The sequence below is a fragment of the Erpetoichthys calabaricus genome, chromosome 6 (assembly GCF_900747795.2).
Source record: "Erpetoichthys calabaricus chromosome 6, fErpCal1.3, whole genome shotgun sequence".
Taxonomy (NCBI): Eukaryota; Metazoa; Chordata; class Cladistia; order Polypteriformes; family Polypteridae; genus Erpetoichthys; species Erpetoichthys calabaricus.
This window is the reverse complement of record NC_041399.2, coordinates 141,687,393-141,703,702: the sequence shown is the minus strand read 5'-3', so window position 1 is coordinate 141,703,702 and position 16,310 is coordinate 141,687,393. Positions and strand designations below refer to the sequence as shown.

Here is a 16,310-nt window from a genome sequence, read left to right as displayed (position 1 = left end):
ATTAGGCTTAGATTACATAACAAAGCTGTAGCTCTGGAATAGTGAAGCTAACATTTGTTTTATAGTGGACGTGTGTCATATTCATCAGTATTTACTAATTTACTCATACATTTACAAACAGATTAGATTTTAACCTAACATGAAGTAGAAAATTATACTTGAGAACTATGCTCATTTTGACTGCGGCAACATAAGCAGGAAGAGAAATATGCCATGGCAAGTGAAAAGAGATGTAATATGAAAGATGTCACATAAATGAATGGGAGTTAATAGGTTGATGGTAAACACTGAGTTTTTCTAAATAACAGTTAAAGGACAAATAACTGGGAACAGAATCTTTTGCAATTTCAGTTTTTACTAGATATGCCACCTTCAGAAATTTTTCTGCTGCTAGATCAGTTCTTTAAATTGGCTTTTCAGTATTACTCGACTTTATGGATCGACAGATAAAAAGAAAAAAAATATTTGCTAATGGTGCAAAAAGCAATGATAAAGGAGTATGATTTAAGATACAGTAATTAAACAAGAGGGATTACATGATTACATTAAAACAGATTTAGTGTTTAAGATTTTGCAAAAAAGAGAAGACAGAAAATAACAAGAAATGATTTACTGATTTCAGGATTGAAGGGTAATTTGTACATAGTGGTGGGATACACCAAAATGATAGCCACTGTGCGTCCTCCATAATAAAAAAAAATGAAAACTAACATCAATCACATTAACATAACATACTTAAACCTTGCTTAATCCGATTCAGGATTGTAGAGAGACATCCTGGCAGCACTGAGTGCAAGGCAGGAAACTGCCCTGGAATTAATATCAGTCCATCACAAGGCACACACACACACACACACACGGCTCATTTGGAAACTCCAATCAGCTTAACAACCTAACTAGCAGCCATTGGAAATGTGGGAAGAAAACTAGAATACCTTGAGAAGAACCTATGCTGCTGTTTTTAGAATATGCAGACTCCACACAGATAACAACTGGTTCTTGGATTCAAACCCAAGATACTAGACACTGTGTCTGCATTCATACTACATATTTTATGAGGAATAAAACAAAAAGAAAAAAAACAATGATACAATCCTGTGGCATATTTTAGCAAATAAAGTAACATCCTTGGCTTTAAAGAAATGTCCTGCAAAACAACAGTGTTTACATTCCTGAGATTCAGATAATCTGCAGGTAATCAAGGCAGCATGTTCAAAGGTTTGAGCAACTATAGGACACACTGACTAGAAAGAAAAGCCAGTGGCCAAAGACCGACCAAAGAGAAAACATACATTAGTTAGAGATTAAGATCAATAGGTCTATAGCTATCCTAAAACAAAAGGAATAAAAAGGTATAGAGCCAGTCTGCTGTGCCTCTGTTCCCTCCTTGAAACCTACCATTCCAAATTCTTAAGAGTCTCAAAGCCTCACAGAAATGAACAAATAACTGAAAACAGAACATCAGAGGGGAAAATTGGAACCCAACTGAATTAGTGGGCCCCAGCCAAGGAGAAGAATAATGTCACTGCAACGTACACTGTAACCCAAAATTAACAAAGTGACATTTCAATATATATAGTCCTTACACCAAGTTCTGAAGTTTTCACAATCTCAGCTAGAGTCATTGCAAGATTTCACAGCCACTTAAGTAGGTTGAACTCCATGTAATAAACATGACAAGTGCTTTATCTCTGCAAAAATGCTACTTAAGGTTAAAGAACTTTCTGTCAGTTCACCATTAAAGGTTGAATTCTGAAATTATTGCATGTTCTGAAGGATTCAAGCAACTAAACTTTTTAAAACTCTGATTTTCTTACCGCTGATCACTGTAGCTTCTGCTCTGGTATGAGAATTCAGAATTACAATTGTGTTGCTATGCAGACTTTTTATTGTATTCTCATTAAAGTCTTCTAGTGTTAATCAGTAAACTTCACCAAAGCTTTGCTTTTTGCAGTGTTCACCAGTGACCTTGTTCAGCAAGTATTTTTCTGGAAATTTTCCATGTGGCTACTTAGACAAAGTTTTTTTTTTGTTTTTTATTTACAACACCCCATAATGCTTTGCGAGGCAATAGTGACATCACAGAAGTGTAGCAGCCAGCTACATGTAAACATACTCCACCTTTTATTTTACGTCATGATCTGCTTTACGCATTTAAAAAAAATCCTGGCAGAATTTTCATTTCAGTGGTACATTAACAGACTATAATAAAAAAAAAAAGTATTATGAAAACACTTCGTTGCTCTGCATGGATTAAGCATATTATGCACCATGCTATGTAGCTCAGATCTGGTAGTGATAGGCACAGCCCCCTAAGTATACAGCACTGGTCCCTCGAAACCCAGGCTCTCTGGGTGTGCTGGTATATCCCAGTACAAAAACATGACCTGCTGGAACCAAGAAGCAGACGTGCCAGTATGCAGTAGTTCAAACCAATCTTCCATCTCTGGTGCCATTTAAGGGAAGGAAGTATAAGCTAAATTTGTATAAAACTGAGCATGCGGCATGGCGTCTAGTCAAAACAAACCTTAAAGGATCCCTCTACTTCCCCCTCTCATGATCAGAAAACATGAAAGACCCTGTGAAATAACTATGATGACCAAAGGTTTACTACTATTTACAAGGCATTTCTATCTTTTTGATTAGAGAAAAAAAAAAAGTGCAAAACATTTGTGTCAGATATATCTATGTCATGTACCTGGGCCCTGACAGCCACCAAAAAAGCAAATCATAAGAAAGGAAAATGATAAGCTGTGTGTCCACTTCTTATATTGAAAAAGGCTCATCATATATTAATAAACACCATATAAGCAAGTTTGCTGTACTCCTGAAGCAACGTAACAGAATGGGGACATTTCATTATTTCACAGTTTGGCATTATTCATGGTTCTTATTATTTTATCTCTGGAATTAAAAAAAGGTTCTGCTGTGTTGAAATAATTTATGTGATTTTCTTGGCAGTAGTTTTCTGATGTATAAACTAAAAAAAAATCATGCAGTGCATAGCAGGGAAAAAAGTAAGCAAGGAAGAATAAAATGTGTCCATCTACCTGTACAAGACAGTGATTTAAATTATTACAGAGAATGGCATTTGTCTTACCAATGTACTGGGAAATACTACATGATGATAAGCCTAAGCCTCAACATCTGCAGAGGAGTGACAGAAACATAAAGCAGACAACTCATTTGCTGAGAAAGATATGGTAATTCTCAGATACATAAAATAATCAATAGGGGGAATGGAATTCAGAAAGGAGACAGTATGAGCAAGTCAACGGAGTGAAAGGGAAATATGTATTTTCACCCAATATGGATTACATTTTTGGATTGAAATATTGCTGCTGAAGAAGAAAAAAGGAGAATTGATAAAAAAAATAATCTAAAATTAAAAACAAACTGTTTTATGTGTATTGACTTTTGGTTAAGGTGCAAAAGCACCCAAGTTGTACTGGAAGGTTTACCATTAAACACTATTATCAAACTGTCACCATGGACTCCTAATATGTCTTTGAACAGACAGATATTAAGGGATATGTTGGGTATTTTTCAAGTCAAAGCTATTTCTTCACAATCATGGTGTATTTTAGTTTGTTACAAGAAACATATTTATTACATTTAAAAAAAATAACTTGCCCACTCTTGCACTTAATAATGGAAGTGAAGGGTCCAGGAGCCCCATGACAAAGAAAAGCCTTAAAATTAACCAAATACATCCATTTAAAAGCAGTAAGGGTTTCAATGTAAGAAAACATGCAATCCACATTTCTGAGGCATGCCTGTGACAAAAAAAACCTAAATTGTAAATAACACAGATTTTTGATCCTATTTTCTTTAGATAAGAATACGTTTTTTTGCTCGTTTGTCTGCTTACAGGAGCCGTGGTTAGTGGAGTTATGAAAACCCAATGCCAAACACCCAAGCTACAACATTCTGTGTTGTTATTTCACATAGCTTACAGAGCAAGATTCATGCTGAGTGGGACCCAAGTGTAAAGGGCACATATGACTTTCACTGTACTTTGTACACATAACAAATCTGAACTGAACTTATTACACTGTGCTTTAATAAAAGCCATAGATGTTTGAAGGACCCAGGCCATCTTTTCAGAAAAAGAAAATGGCGAAGTGTACAATAGAGCAGATTGAAGTGCCACAAACCAATCGATTTCTTAAATGCATGATGAACTGCTTTTGCTGAGGATATGGTAATAAAAGAACTAAGCACAATGTTTTTGACTTTGTAAAGTTATTGACAGTCACTTACACCAATCAATCTGTAAATGCAGAGATAACACACAAACTCCATGTAGAACCTGGAGTTGTGAAGCAGGAATGAGCACGTTGCGCTATCGCTCTGCACTAATCTTGCTAAATTTCAACCTGATTAAACTTATGTGAATTGGTGCTGCTAAAGGAACATGAATGGGGTAGCTGGCAAAGTAACACAAATAGACAGTCTCCTGTTCCAAAATGGCTACAACAATGGTTTGCTTCTTAACACTAGAATTACCAGAGCCTACGAAAAAAAGTCGTAAATCCGGCCCACCTTAAATCCCTTCGCACCTCTCTGTCAGCGTTTTTTGTCTTGCAAATGTGTCGATAAGCCCAAGCAGCCTGCCATACCATTCCCCCCACCGCCTCAAAGCAGGCAAGAATGGGAGTGAGCTACCCAGAATTGTAAGGGGAAATAATTTGATGTGTGTTTTGTGTCTACAACAATTTATGTAAACACATGGTTAAAACAGAAACATTTTTCATGTTTTAGTAATAAATAACAAAATGTAGACATGAACTGTATAATGTGTGAAGGCTGATGGCCAAATATCAAACAAAGCAGAGGTCTTGGAACAGCGTCAACGTGACTGAGAGAATAAAACAGAAAAACAGCTACTGTAACTTTTAGAAATGCCATACATTTACAGCTGATCTGATGCTGTTCGTTTTCAAATAATATTGCATTAGTGTATGATGTTTTCTGATTGGTACTATTCAGGTCATAAAATGATTTCTTCAAAATGTCACATAGATTTGTCTCTTTGTTTTTCCTTGGTGCTGCGTTGGCATCATGCACCAGAAGGCGTGAGCTTATTCAGTATGAGCAGGAGCATGCAGGTGGCCGGTTGCTTGAGCTATCACATGCTTGACTTGGTGGCGATCAACACACATGTACTGTGCAAGGCATGCACAGGGGCCACTAAGAAAAGAAGAGTGTTCTTTGCTCACCTTGCAGAGGAACTTAGTCGTCACTTCTTACAAGAAAAGGCGATGTATAAAGCAAAAGAGGATGCAACATTGAGAAGCTTCTGTTCCAAGACCGCCGCTCCCCTCAGCCTCTTCAGTGTAATAGTAACCACAGCACAGAGAGAAGTGTGTACATTGCAACAGGTACACATGTCGTAAATGTAGAAAGGACGGTCCTTGGGTGTGTGGGAACTGTTAACATTTGAATCTAATGATTGCATATAGCGCGGAATTGAACTCTCTGTACTATTCTTTCCTCTGCATGTCCTGGAGTACAAAAGAAACAGCACTGTACACCAAAATGTGGAGACTACATGGGCAAGATCGAAAAAAAAAAAACAAGGTCACTGATTACAAGTGCAAGAAGGCGTGCGAATGAATATGAATAATATGAATAATGTTGCATCAGTGCCACAATGTTTTCCGAAATGTACTATACAGGTCATAAAATGAGTTATTCCAAATATCATCTATACCTATGTCTCTGTTGTTTTGTCAGTGCGGCTTTGACATCATGGACCATAAGGTGCATACTAATTCAGCGTGAGCAGAACACTCAATAAAACTGAATAAAAAAAAATTAAAGTGATAGTGAGATACGAAGAAGGCCGATTCACTAGCGTTTGTGTGTCAGCTTTTATCCCTCCAGATTAGAGAATTTCCAGTTCCATTGTCTCAAAACACCACTTACATCTACAGTTATTCCCAGTTTTAGATAAAAAGTAACCGCATCAGATATGGGGTGGGGGGTGGGTGGGTGTTGTATCGTGATCGTGACTGAGAGAATAAAAGTGAAAAAAAAAACCGCTAACTTGTTTAAGTGCTACAAATTTACACTGGCTGTTACAGACAAATCAAATGTATGTTTTTATTGTATAATATTAACAATAAGAGCAACTCACTACTCAAAACGGTGAAGTTGCTGAGGAGCTGGTTTCGAACTCACGACCTCTGGATTATAAGTCAACGGACCTTACCACTACATCACAGAAGCTGTCGTGTTGTACTTGTACCTTTAGTGAAAGTGTTTATTTGATATTTGGCCATCAGCCTTCACACATTATACAGTTCATGTCTACATTTTGTTATTTATTGCTAAAACATGAAAAACATTTCTGTTTTACCGATGTGTTTACATAGATTGTTGTAGACACAAAACACACATCAAATTATTTCCCCTTACAATTCTGGGTAGCTCACATCCAGATAATCAATCAAGGCAGGAACTGGGAGAACTTCTTGTCAGTTCTGAGGTGGTGGGGGGGATGGTATAGCAGGCTGCTTGCTGCTTGGGCTTATCGACACATTTACAAGACAAAAGATGCTGACGAAGAGGTGCGAAGGGATTTAAGGTGGGCTGGATTAATGATTTTTTTCGTAGGCTCTGGTAATTATAGTGTTAAAACAATAAAGACACACTATTTTGCAACATGTATACAATCTCAAGATGGGGATCAATATTCAATAACATTTTTACGCTTGAAAAATTGTTGTATTCGTCAAGTTCTATGGCTTTTCCTTATAATGAAACTCCGGTGCCCTTCACCTCCACGATAAAGTGCTACAGCAGCCTTATTTTTAAAAATTTTAAAAATATTCCTCATTTTAAAACGCAATTTCATTTGGCAAACTAATATATGCTAAGATTGTGAAGAAATAACTTTGACTTAAAAAACACAGAATGTATCCTTTAATGTTACCTGTAAATTATAAGCTTATAATTATCACCCAATTATAGTATTAAAAATAAACAAAAACACATGTCTCATAAGCCCCCACGTGACTGTAAGAATAAAGAACATTATCAGAGGACCAGTATCACAGTCATATCTGTTTCATCATTTCACAACAGGACTCTCAAGATACAACTACATTTTTCTATCCTCTGTGTTTATATAAGGCTATTTGTTATAAAGATATGACACTGATGTACATGCCAAAACATACAAGGAGTTTTTGAAAAATATTCAGCATATTAGGATTCTAAAAATATTTTACTTATAATAAAAACATTTTAATTTCAATTCTTCTCAGTATAGTCTCCCAGCATTTTAGTACACTTATATCAATGGTACATAAGTTTAAGTGTTTTCAGGGAAATATATTTGTGTTTGCTAGACCAGCTCTCACTATCTTGCACAAAAATACAACTTATATTATTGTACAATATTATATATACAATATTGTTTCTCTGCTACTAGGCAGACTGGTAGCTTCTCCTCAGTGGATGAAGTGACCTACTGTTCTGAACATTCTGAGTCTGTCACATTTGTCTGATAATTATTGAACTTTTCTGTCCACTTATGTCAAATGCAAGGTAAACTATTGCTCCATACTGACCACATAAATGGGTGAATTTCAGATCCTTTGACACATTATCCCCCATATAAATCATAACAATTCCCTGTTGTTCTTTGAAACAAGCAAATAAATGTGCAGCCATATTCATGACACGGTGACACACTTGCATATTATCAGCAAGGTCCACAACAGCAGGAAACAGAGCCACAAGACTAAGAGTTCCTAACAGTGACCAGCTAATAAAATACCTTGTAAACAAGAGTATATAAACAGTTTGAAGAGCCCTCATTTGTCCTGGTCTGGACTTATAATTTTCAATGTAATACAAATAGGAAAAAAAACAATTTTACTGACAAATAACCCTTACCTCCTCCACTATCAAAACTTGGTATTCCATGAAGGATGACAAAGTGCAGGAAAAGGGGAGAAGTGTTCATTTTCATGGAACCTGACAGTAGGCCACTTAGAAACTGTACATATCTAAATTTTAGATAACAGATAGAAAATGATTAAAGCAAACATTTTTTCAAGAAAACAGTATTCAAAATTAAGTATGCAAACTTTCAGAGCTAAAAGCCCCATTTTTTGTCAACACATCTATTAATTATGTGAATGGTCTATATAATTAAAGGAATAAAAAATACCACTCTTACTTTGAAAGTTTGTAAGTAGTTTATTTACTAATTTTACACATTCAAAAGACCACAAAAGCTAAAGGTGAAGCTGAATTTATCTGATGATTACTTTGTTTAGGAATCCCTAAGATAATGGAGGCTGAAATGTGATTTCAATTTAAATGTTTCTGAAGTATGTATATTTCTAACAATATGTTGCAAAGAGAACTTTCTCAGTAGACTAAGGTTAAGTGGTTTTGGTTTAGCATTGCCCAAAAAAGTCAAGAAGCATGAAGCAGATTTACTGCCTCACATTTTTTTCACAGGCTGCAATCTGACCTGTGTCAGCCAGCAGCTGAAGGAAAACAAGATTAAACTTTCACTGACATTTTTTTTTTTTTACTTTATGACTTGGTGAAAAAAATCATGCATTACTCTCATCATATAGAAGATTACTTATATTGAAGAAATCCCAAATCCCTCTCTTTATGTCTCCAGGTCAGAAGGTTACATACTTCAGGTCACTACTCAGCAAACTGGTGAGAACATTAGGGATAAAAAGATTATACTCTTTTGTCATGGGATTCACATCCCCAATATGCTTAGGAAAAAAGATGATTTTTAATCTTATTATTACAGTCACTCACTAGTCATAAACTATGACTGAAGATCTGTGTTAATGTCACATTTTGTTCAAACCAGAAACAGCCAAGTGGCAAAAGAACAATTAAAATAATCAAGATTATTAAAAAATTGTGGATAGAGGATGCTAAAATGCCATGTGTACTGATGCAATACATTCATTAGTTTTATTTTGTTCAGTTTATGCAGTTTGTTAATCTTCAATGTATTCCCTACTATGAACACAAGAAAGGCATAATCCAGTAGTGCAAATTTTCAATAAACAATAAAAAAACATCATTGGCATTTAGAGACATTTTAAGAGCTGCTTTCTTCATAAATGGCAAAAAACTACAATTCTTTTCAAAAGTTCCATTTACAAAACAAAAATGTGTCCTTTATGTTTTGATTAAGTGTAAACAGTTCAATAGGTTTTCATTTTAATATGTATTATCACCACTGAAATGAATTTTTGAGAAATACCCAAAACCTCTTTTAATCTGTGTTGCTCCAAAATCCTTTTTCACATTCAAAGCAGTAAAGTCAGTTTCCTGATGTGTAATTCATGGAAATATCCATCCATCCATCCATTTTCCAACCCGCTGAATCCGAACACAGGGTCACGGGGGTCTGCTGGAGCCAATCCCAGCCAACACAGGGCACAAGGCAGGGAACCAAACCCGGGCAGGGTGCCAACCCACCGCAGGACACACACAAACACACCCACACACCAAGCACACACTAGGGCCAATTTAGAAACACCAATCCACCTAACCTGCATGTCTTTGGACTGTGGGAGGAAACCGGAGCGCCCGGAGGAAACCCACGCAGACACGGGGAGAACATGCAAACTCCACGCAGGGTGGACCCGGGAAGCGAACCCGGGTCTCCTAACTGCGAGGCAGCAGCGCTACCACTGCGCCACCGTGCCGCCCTTCATGGAAACACTTTTTATCAATTAATTTTGGCAATCCTGTTAAGGTATATGAATAGTGTGCATTGGTCAAGTTTTAGCTTTTGTTTATTCTTAAATTTTCCAACTCAAGATGGGGCTCCATAACTTTCCCCATTCATTTTTCAGTTTTTGTGTGATTTATACAATCATGGAACAGGGACCAATAGACACAAATTGTGGAGTATAGAGTCTAGCTGTTGTTGCTTTGCATACTTAGAACCATTTCCTTCCACATATGATAGGACCCTTTATTCCTTCATTTCAACAAACTGGTTTATAATTAGTGATGGTGTGTTGTTCTCTGTAGTAAGAGTTTTTCATCCACCATGTGAATGTTGTCTCTTACTCCCAAGTTTTCAAAGGTATGAGCCAAAAGCAATTACTTCTGGTTGGAAAACAAACTCCAGTACAAGACTGGAGTTGTCATGCTCATCAAATATTTTCAGGATAAAATTACATGATAATATTATCATTTTTTTTTTTAAAATCTAACTCAGGGGAGAGGGTTAGAGCCTATTCCAGCTACATCAAAGACAAGGCAGGAACTAGCCCTGAACAAAGCATGAAGTCATTGTTTAAAGTTTAAAGGCACAGCTGTGTCATTAAAGAATAAAATGTTTGTCAGTGATCTCAATGAATATGGACGAAAGTGATCAAAATACATAAAGCTTACTTACAAGACAACATTAATGTTTAAAGTTTTTCTTTTTATGCATTTGTTTGAAAAGCCCACGATATTACTACATTTTAATGAAAATGTCTCACTATCAATAAGGTTTAAATGCTATTTTTGTATGCAATATGGCTTTCTCATGTAAACACTAACAGTTCTATTAAGAATAATAACCATTATTAATACTGAAAAGAAAATCTGTATCATTTTGCAATAGGTTCAAAATATAACAATTTGCTGTTTAATTTTGTACTAAATTAATGCATCTGTTCATTTTACTTGACACTTCTTCATTTATGCTCCTGAGATCACTGGTTAATATATATCTTTTAACATCATCGATCAGCCCTTACATGACTCAGTTTACTGAAAGAGGCACTCATTTCCTATCTTACGTCTGAGGCATCTTGAGTTGGTCTCTTTCTGCCACTTCATTTATTATGTAGATGAATTACCTCCACTTCCACACAATGTAAAATGATCGCACTGAAAAACTTCTTAACCTGACTTCAAATTACACACATCCTACTTTCCAATCTCCTACATGGACAGAAACCGAGTAACCCCTCATTCTTCCTTTCAAAGAGCTCTACCCTATATACCTTCTAAGGTGCAGTAAGTGCCACTTGTCTGGTGGTCTTTGAAATTAGTAGGATATCTGGCATCAAAGTTGTGCTTACAATGTACTTGGAAAACCTGAGCTGCTTCTTTCCAAAAGCTGTCAGTCTCTAACTGCAACCATGACTTAGAAATAAGGGTTTTACTTGAGGCCTAGACTACTCACTAGTTCTTAAAAATATATATAGTAGGATATTTCCTACTTCCATAGCTACCCTTATTTCTAACTGAACCAGCTGATGGTACTTCTTCCCAATGACAGTTCTGGGCTGTGATACAGTAAATCATAAAGGATCCCCAATCTAACTTTACCCCAAGTCACTAGCTCAACCAGGTACAAATGTTAAGGTACAAATGAACCTCTGTTTGCTAGAATACTTACTTTCTTTTCCTTTTCCTCCTTGCATTCACTTCTCTCTCACCTTTGGATACTTCCAGATCACTGGAACTTCTATATTGCATCACTTCACCAGACTGTATCACCTCAAACACTTCTTCCAGAAATTTGTGACGAAACCTCAGCTTGTTGAAATGATCATAGATACAGATGCTGCTCAGGTTCAGCAGTTTCTGTAGGTATGTGCTGACCTTCTTTCTTGAACTCAAATGCTGAGACTGGTATTTCATAAATAAGAAATAGCCACAAGAACCCAACCACAGGGAATGCACAAACCAGTGTGTTTCTTCATGCTGGTCCCAAGCCCGGATAAATGGGGAGGGCTATGTCAGGAAGGGCATCCAGTGTAAAATTTTGCCAAATCAATATGCGGACAACAATACAAATTTCCATACTGGATCGGTCGAGCCCTGGGTTAACAATGACCGCCACCAGTACTGGTTAGTCAACAGGGTGCTGGCGGAAATTGGGCTACTGTTGGCCGAAGAAGAAGAAGAAGAGGGGGAGACGTGTCCAGGGGCAGGAGGAGAGGAGGAAGGTAAAGAGAGTGGAACTGAGTGTAGGAACTTTGAATGTTGGCAGTATGACTGGTAAGAGGAGAGACTTAGCAGATATGCTGGAGAGAAGGAAGGTTGATATATTGTGCATGCAAGAGACTAAATGGGAGGGGAGTAAGGCCAGGTGGATCGGAAGTGGATTCAAATTGTTCTGTCATGGTGTGGATTGAAGGAGAAATAGAGTAGGGCTTATACTGAAGGAACAGTTTACCAAGAGTGTTTTGGAGATGAAAAGAGTGTCAGACAGAGTAATGATTATGAAGCTGGAAATTGGAGGTGTGATGATGAATGTTGTTAGTGCAAATGCCCTGCAAGTTGGGTGTACAATGGATGACAAAGAAGATTTTTGGAGTGAAATGGATGAAGTGATGAACAGTGTACTCAAGGGCCAGAAAATGATGATTGGAGCGGATTTCAATGGACATGTTGGTGAAGGGAACTGAGGAGACAAGGAGGTGATGGGTAGGTATGGTGTCATGGACAGGAATGAAGAAGGTCAGAGGATAGTGGATTTTGCCAAAAGGATGGATATGGCTGTGGTGAATACGTATTTTAAGAATAGGGAAGAACATAGGGTGACGTACAAGAGTGGAAGAAGATACACACAGGTAGATTACATCCTATGCAGAAGAGTCAATCTGAAGGAGATTGAAGACTGCAAAGTAGTGGCAGGGGAAAGTGTAGTTAAGCAGCACAGGATGGTGGTCTGTAGGATGATGTTGGAGATCAAGAAGAGGAACAGAGTGAGGGCAGAGCCAAGGATCAAATGGTGGAAGTTGAATAAGGAAGACTGCAAGGTTGAGTTTAGGGAGAAGGTGAGACACGCACTGGGTGGTAGTGAAGAATTACCAGACAGCTGGGCAGCTGCAGCAGATGTAGTAAGGGTGACAGCAAGAAGAGTGCTTGGCATGACATCTGGACAGAGGAAGGAGGAAAAGGAAACCTGGTGGTGGAATGGGGAAGTACAGGAGAGTATACAGAGGAAGAGGATGGTAAAGAAGAAGTGGGATAGTCAGAGAGATGCAGAAAGTACACAAGCGTACAAGTAGATAAGGCCCAAGGTGAAGAGAGAGGTGGTGAAGGCTAAAGACAAAGCATATAATGAGTTGCATGAGAGGTTGGACACTAAGGAGGGAGAAAAGAACCTGTACCGATTGGCTAGACAGAGGGACTGAGCTGGGAAAGAGTAGTGGAAACTAGGTTAAGAAGTAAGGTGATGATTAGTGAGCAGCAGTATGGTTTCATGCCAAGAAAGAGCACCACAGATGCAATGTTTGCTCAAAAGATATTGATGGAGAAGTATAGAGAAGCCCAGAAGGAGTTGCATTGCGTCTTTGTGGACCTGGAGAAAGCATATGACAGGGTGCCTCGAGAGGAGTTGTGGTATTGTAGGGGGAAGTCGGTGTGCCAAAGAAGTATGTAAGAGTTGTACAGGATATGTACGAGGGAAGTGTGACTGTGGTGAGGTCTGCGGTAGGAGTGACGGATGCATTCAAGGTGGAGGTGAGATTACATCAGGGATCATCTCTGAGCCCTTTCTTATTTGCAATGGTGATGGACAGGTTGACAGATGAGATTAGACAGGAGTCCCCATGGACTATGATGTTTGCTGATGACATTGTGATCTGTAGCGATAATAGGGAACAGATTGAGAAGACCCTGGAGAGGTGGAGATTTGCTCTAGAGGAGAGGAATAAAGATCAGTAGGAACAAGACAGAAAACATATGTGTAAATGAGAGGGAGGTCAGTGGAATGGTGAGGATGAAAGGAGTAGAGTTGGCGAAGGTGGATGAGTTTAAGTACTTGGGATCAACAGTACATAGTAATGGGGATTGTGGAAGAGAGGTGAAAAACAGTGCAGGCAGGGTGGAATGGGTGAAGAAGAGTGTCAGGAGTGACTTGTGACAGACGGATATCAGCAAAAGTGAAAGGGAAGGTCTACAGGACGGTAGGGAGACCAGCTATATTATATGGGTTGGAGACGGTGACACTGACCAGAAAGCAGGAGACAGAGCTGGAGGTAGCAGAGTTAAAGATACTAAGATTTTAATTGGGTGTGACAAGGATAGACAGAATTAGAAATGAGTACATTAGAGGGTCAGCTCAAGTTGGGTGGTTGGGAGACAAAGTCAGAGAGGCAAGATTGCGTTGGTTTGGACATATGCAAAGGAGAGATGCCGAGTATATTGGGAGTAGGATGCTAAGTATAGAGCTGCCAGGCAAGAGAAAAAGAAGAAGGTTTATGGAAGTGGTGAGAGAGGACATGCAGGTGATGGGTGTAACAGAACAAGATGCAGAGGACAGAAAGATATGGAAGAATATGATCCGCTGTGGCAAACTCTAACAGGAGCAGCCGAAAGAAAAAGAAGAAGAAGAAATAGCCACAAGATTCTGGCCAAGATGTTATACTGGCATAACCAGTTTCATCCGGCCTTCCAACCAAGTGCTAGCATTGAGTGATATTAAAAACTAATTTATTATAGTACAATTTAAATCTTACATACATACATACATATATATACATATACATATATACATATATATAAATACATATATACATATATATAAATACATATATACATATATATAAATACATATATACATATATATACATATACAGTTAGGTCCATAAATATTTGGACAGAGACAACTTTTTTCTAATTTTGGTTCTGTACATTACCACAATGAATTTTAAATGAAACAACTAGGATGCAGTTGAAGTGCAGACTTTCAGCTTTAATTCTGTGGGGTGAACAAAACGATTGCATAAAAATGTGAGGCAACTAAAGCATTTTGTTAACACGATCCCTTCATTTTAGGGTCTCAAAAGTAATTGGACAAATTAAATAACTGGAAATAAAATGTTCATTTCTAATACTTGGTTGAAAACCCTTTGCTGGCAATGACAGCCTGAAGTCTTGAACTCATGGACATCACCAGATGCTGGGTTTCCTCCTTTTTAATACTCTGCCAGGCCTTTACTGCAGCGGCTTTCAGTTGCTGTTTGTTTGTGGGCCTTTCTGTCTGAAGTTTAGTCTTCAACAAGTGAAATGCATGCTCAATTGAGTTAAGATCAGGTCACTGACTTGGCCATTCAAGAATTTTCCACTTCTTTGCTTTAATAAACTCCTGGGTTGCTTTGGCTGTATGTTTTGGGCCATTGTCCATCTGTATCATGAAACGCCGCAAAATCAATTTGACTGCATTTAGCTGGATTTGAGCAGACAGTATGTCTCTGAACACCTCAGAATTCATTCGGCTGCTTCTGTCCTGTGTCACATCATCAATAAACACTAGTGTCCCAGTGCCACTGGCAGCCATGCACGCCCAAGCCATCACACTGCCTCCACCGTGGTTTACAGATGATGTGGTATATGCTTTGGATAATGAGCTGTTCCACGCCTTCTCCATACTTTTTTCTTGCCATCACTCTGGTAGAGGTTGATCTTGGTTTCATCTGTCCAAAGAATGCTTTTCCAGAACTGTGCTGGCTTTTTAAGATGTTCTTTAGCAAAGTCCAATCTAGCCTTTCTATTCTTGAGGCTTATGAGTGGCTCGCACATTGCAGTGCACCCTCTGTATTTACTTTCATGCAGTCTTCTCTTTATGGTAGACTTGGATATCGATATGCCTACCCCCTGGAGAGTGTTGTTCACTTGGTTGGCTGTTGTGAAGGGGTCTCTCTTCACCATGGAAATGATTCTGCAATCATCCACCACTGTTGTCTTCCGTGGACGTCCAGGTCTTTTTGCGTTGCTGAGTTCACCAGTGCTTGCTTTATTTCTCAGGATGTACCAAACTGTAGATTTTGCCACTCGCAATATTGTAGCAATTTCTCAGATGGGTTTTTTCTGTTTTTGCAGCTTAAGGATAGCTTCTTTCACCTGCATGGAGAGCTCTTTTGACCGCATGTTGTCTGTTCACAGCAAAATCTTCCACATGCAAGCACCACACCTTAAATCAACTCCAGGCCTTTTATCTGCATAATTGATAATGACATAACGACGGACTTGCCCACACCTGCCCATGAAATAGCCTTTGAGTCAATTGTCCAATTTCTTTTGAGCCCCTGAAATGAAGGGATTGTGTAAAAAAAAATGCTTTAGTTGCCTTACATTTTTATGCAATCGTTTTGTTCACCCCACTGAATTAAAGCTGAAAGTCTGCACTTCAACTGCATCTGAGTTGTTTCATTTAAAATTCATTGCGGTAATGTACAGAACCAAAATTAGAAAAAAGTTGTCTCTGTCCAAATATTTATGGACCTAACTGTATATACATACACATATACACACATATTGTGAATTTCCCATTGGGATTAATAAAGTATCTA

At 38.1% G+C, this 16,310-nt stretch overlaps 1 protein-coding gene across 4 annotated transcripts in view; it reads right to left on the bottom strand.

Moving 5' to 3' along the window:
* The window catches only part of LOC114653573 (tensin-3-like), a 358,125-nt gene that overhangs the window by 106,910 nt on the left and 234,905 nt on the right, over positions 1 to 16,310 (bottom strand). For all 4 annotated transcript variants that reach the window (XM_028803965.2, XM_051929076.1, XM_028803964.2 and 1 more), the window contains one exon: positions 7,909 to 8,021. In XM_028803965.2, the coding sequence (XP_028659798.2) occupies positions 7,909 to 8,021 (113 nt within the window). The remainder of the gene's footprint in view (positions 1 to 7,908; positions 8,022 to 16,310) is intronic.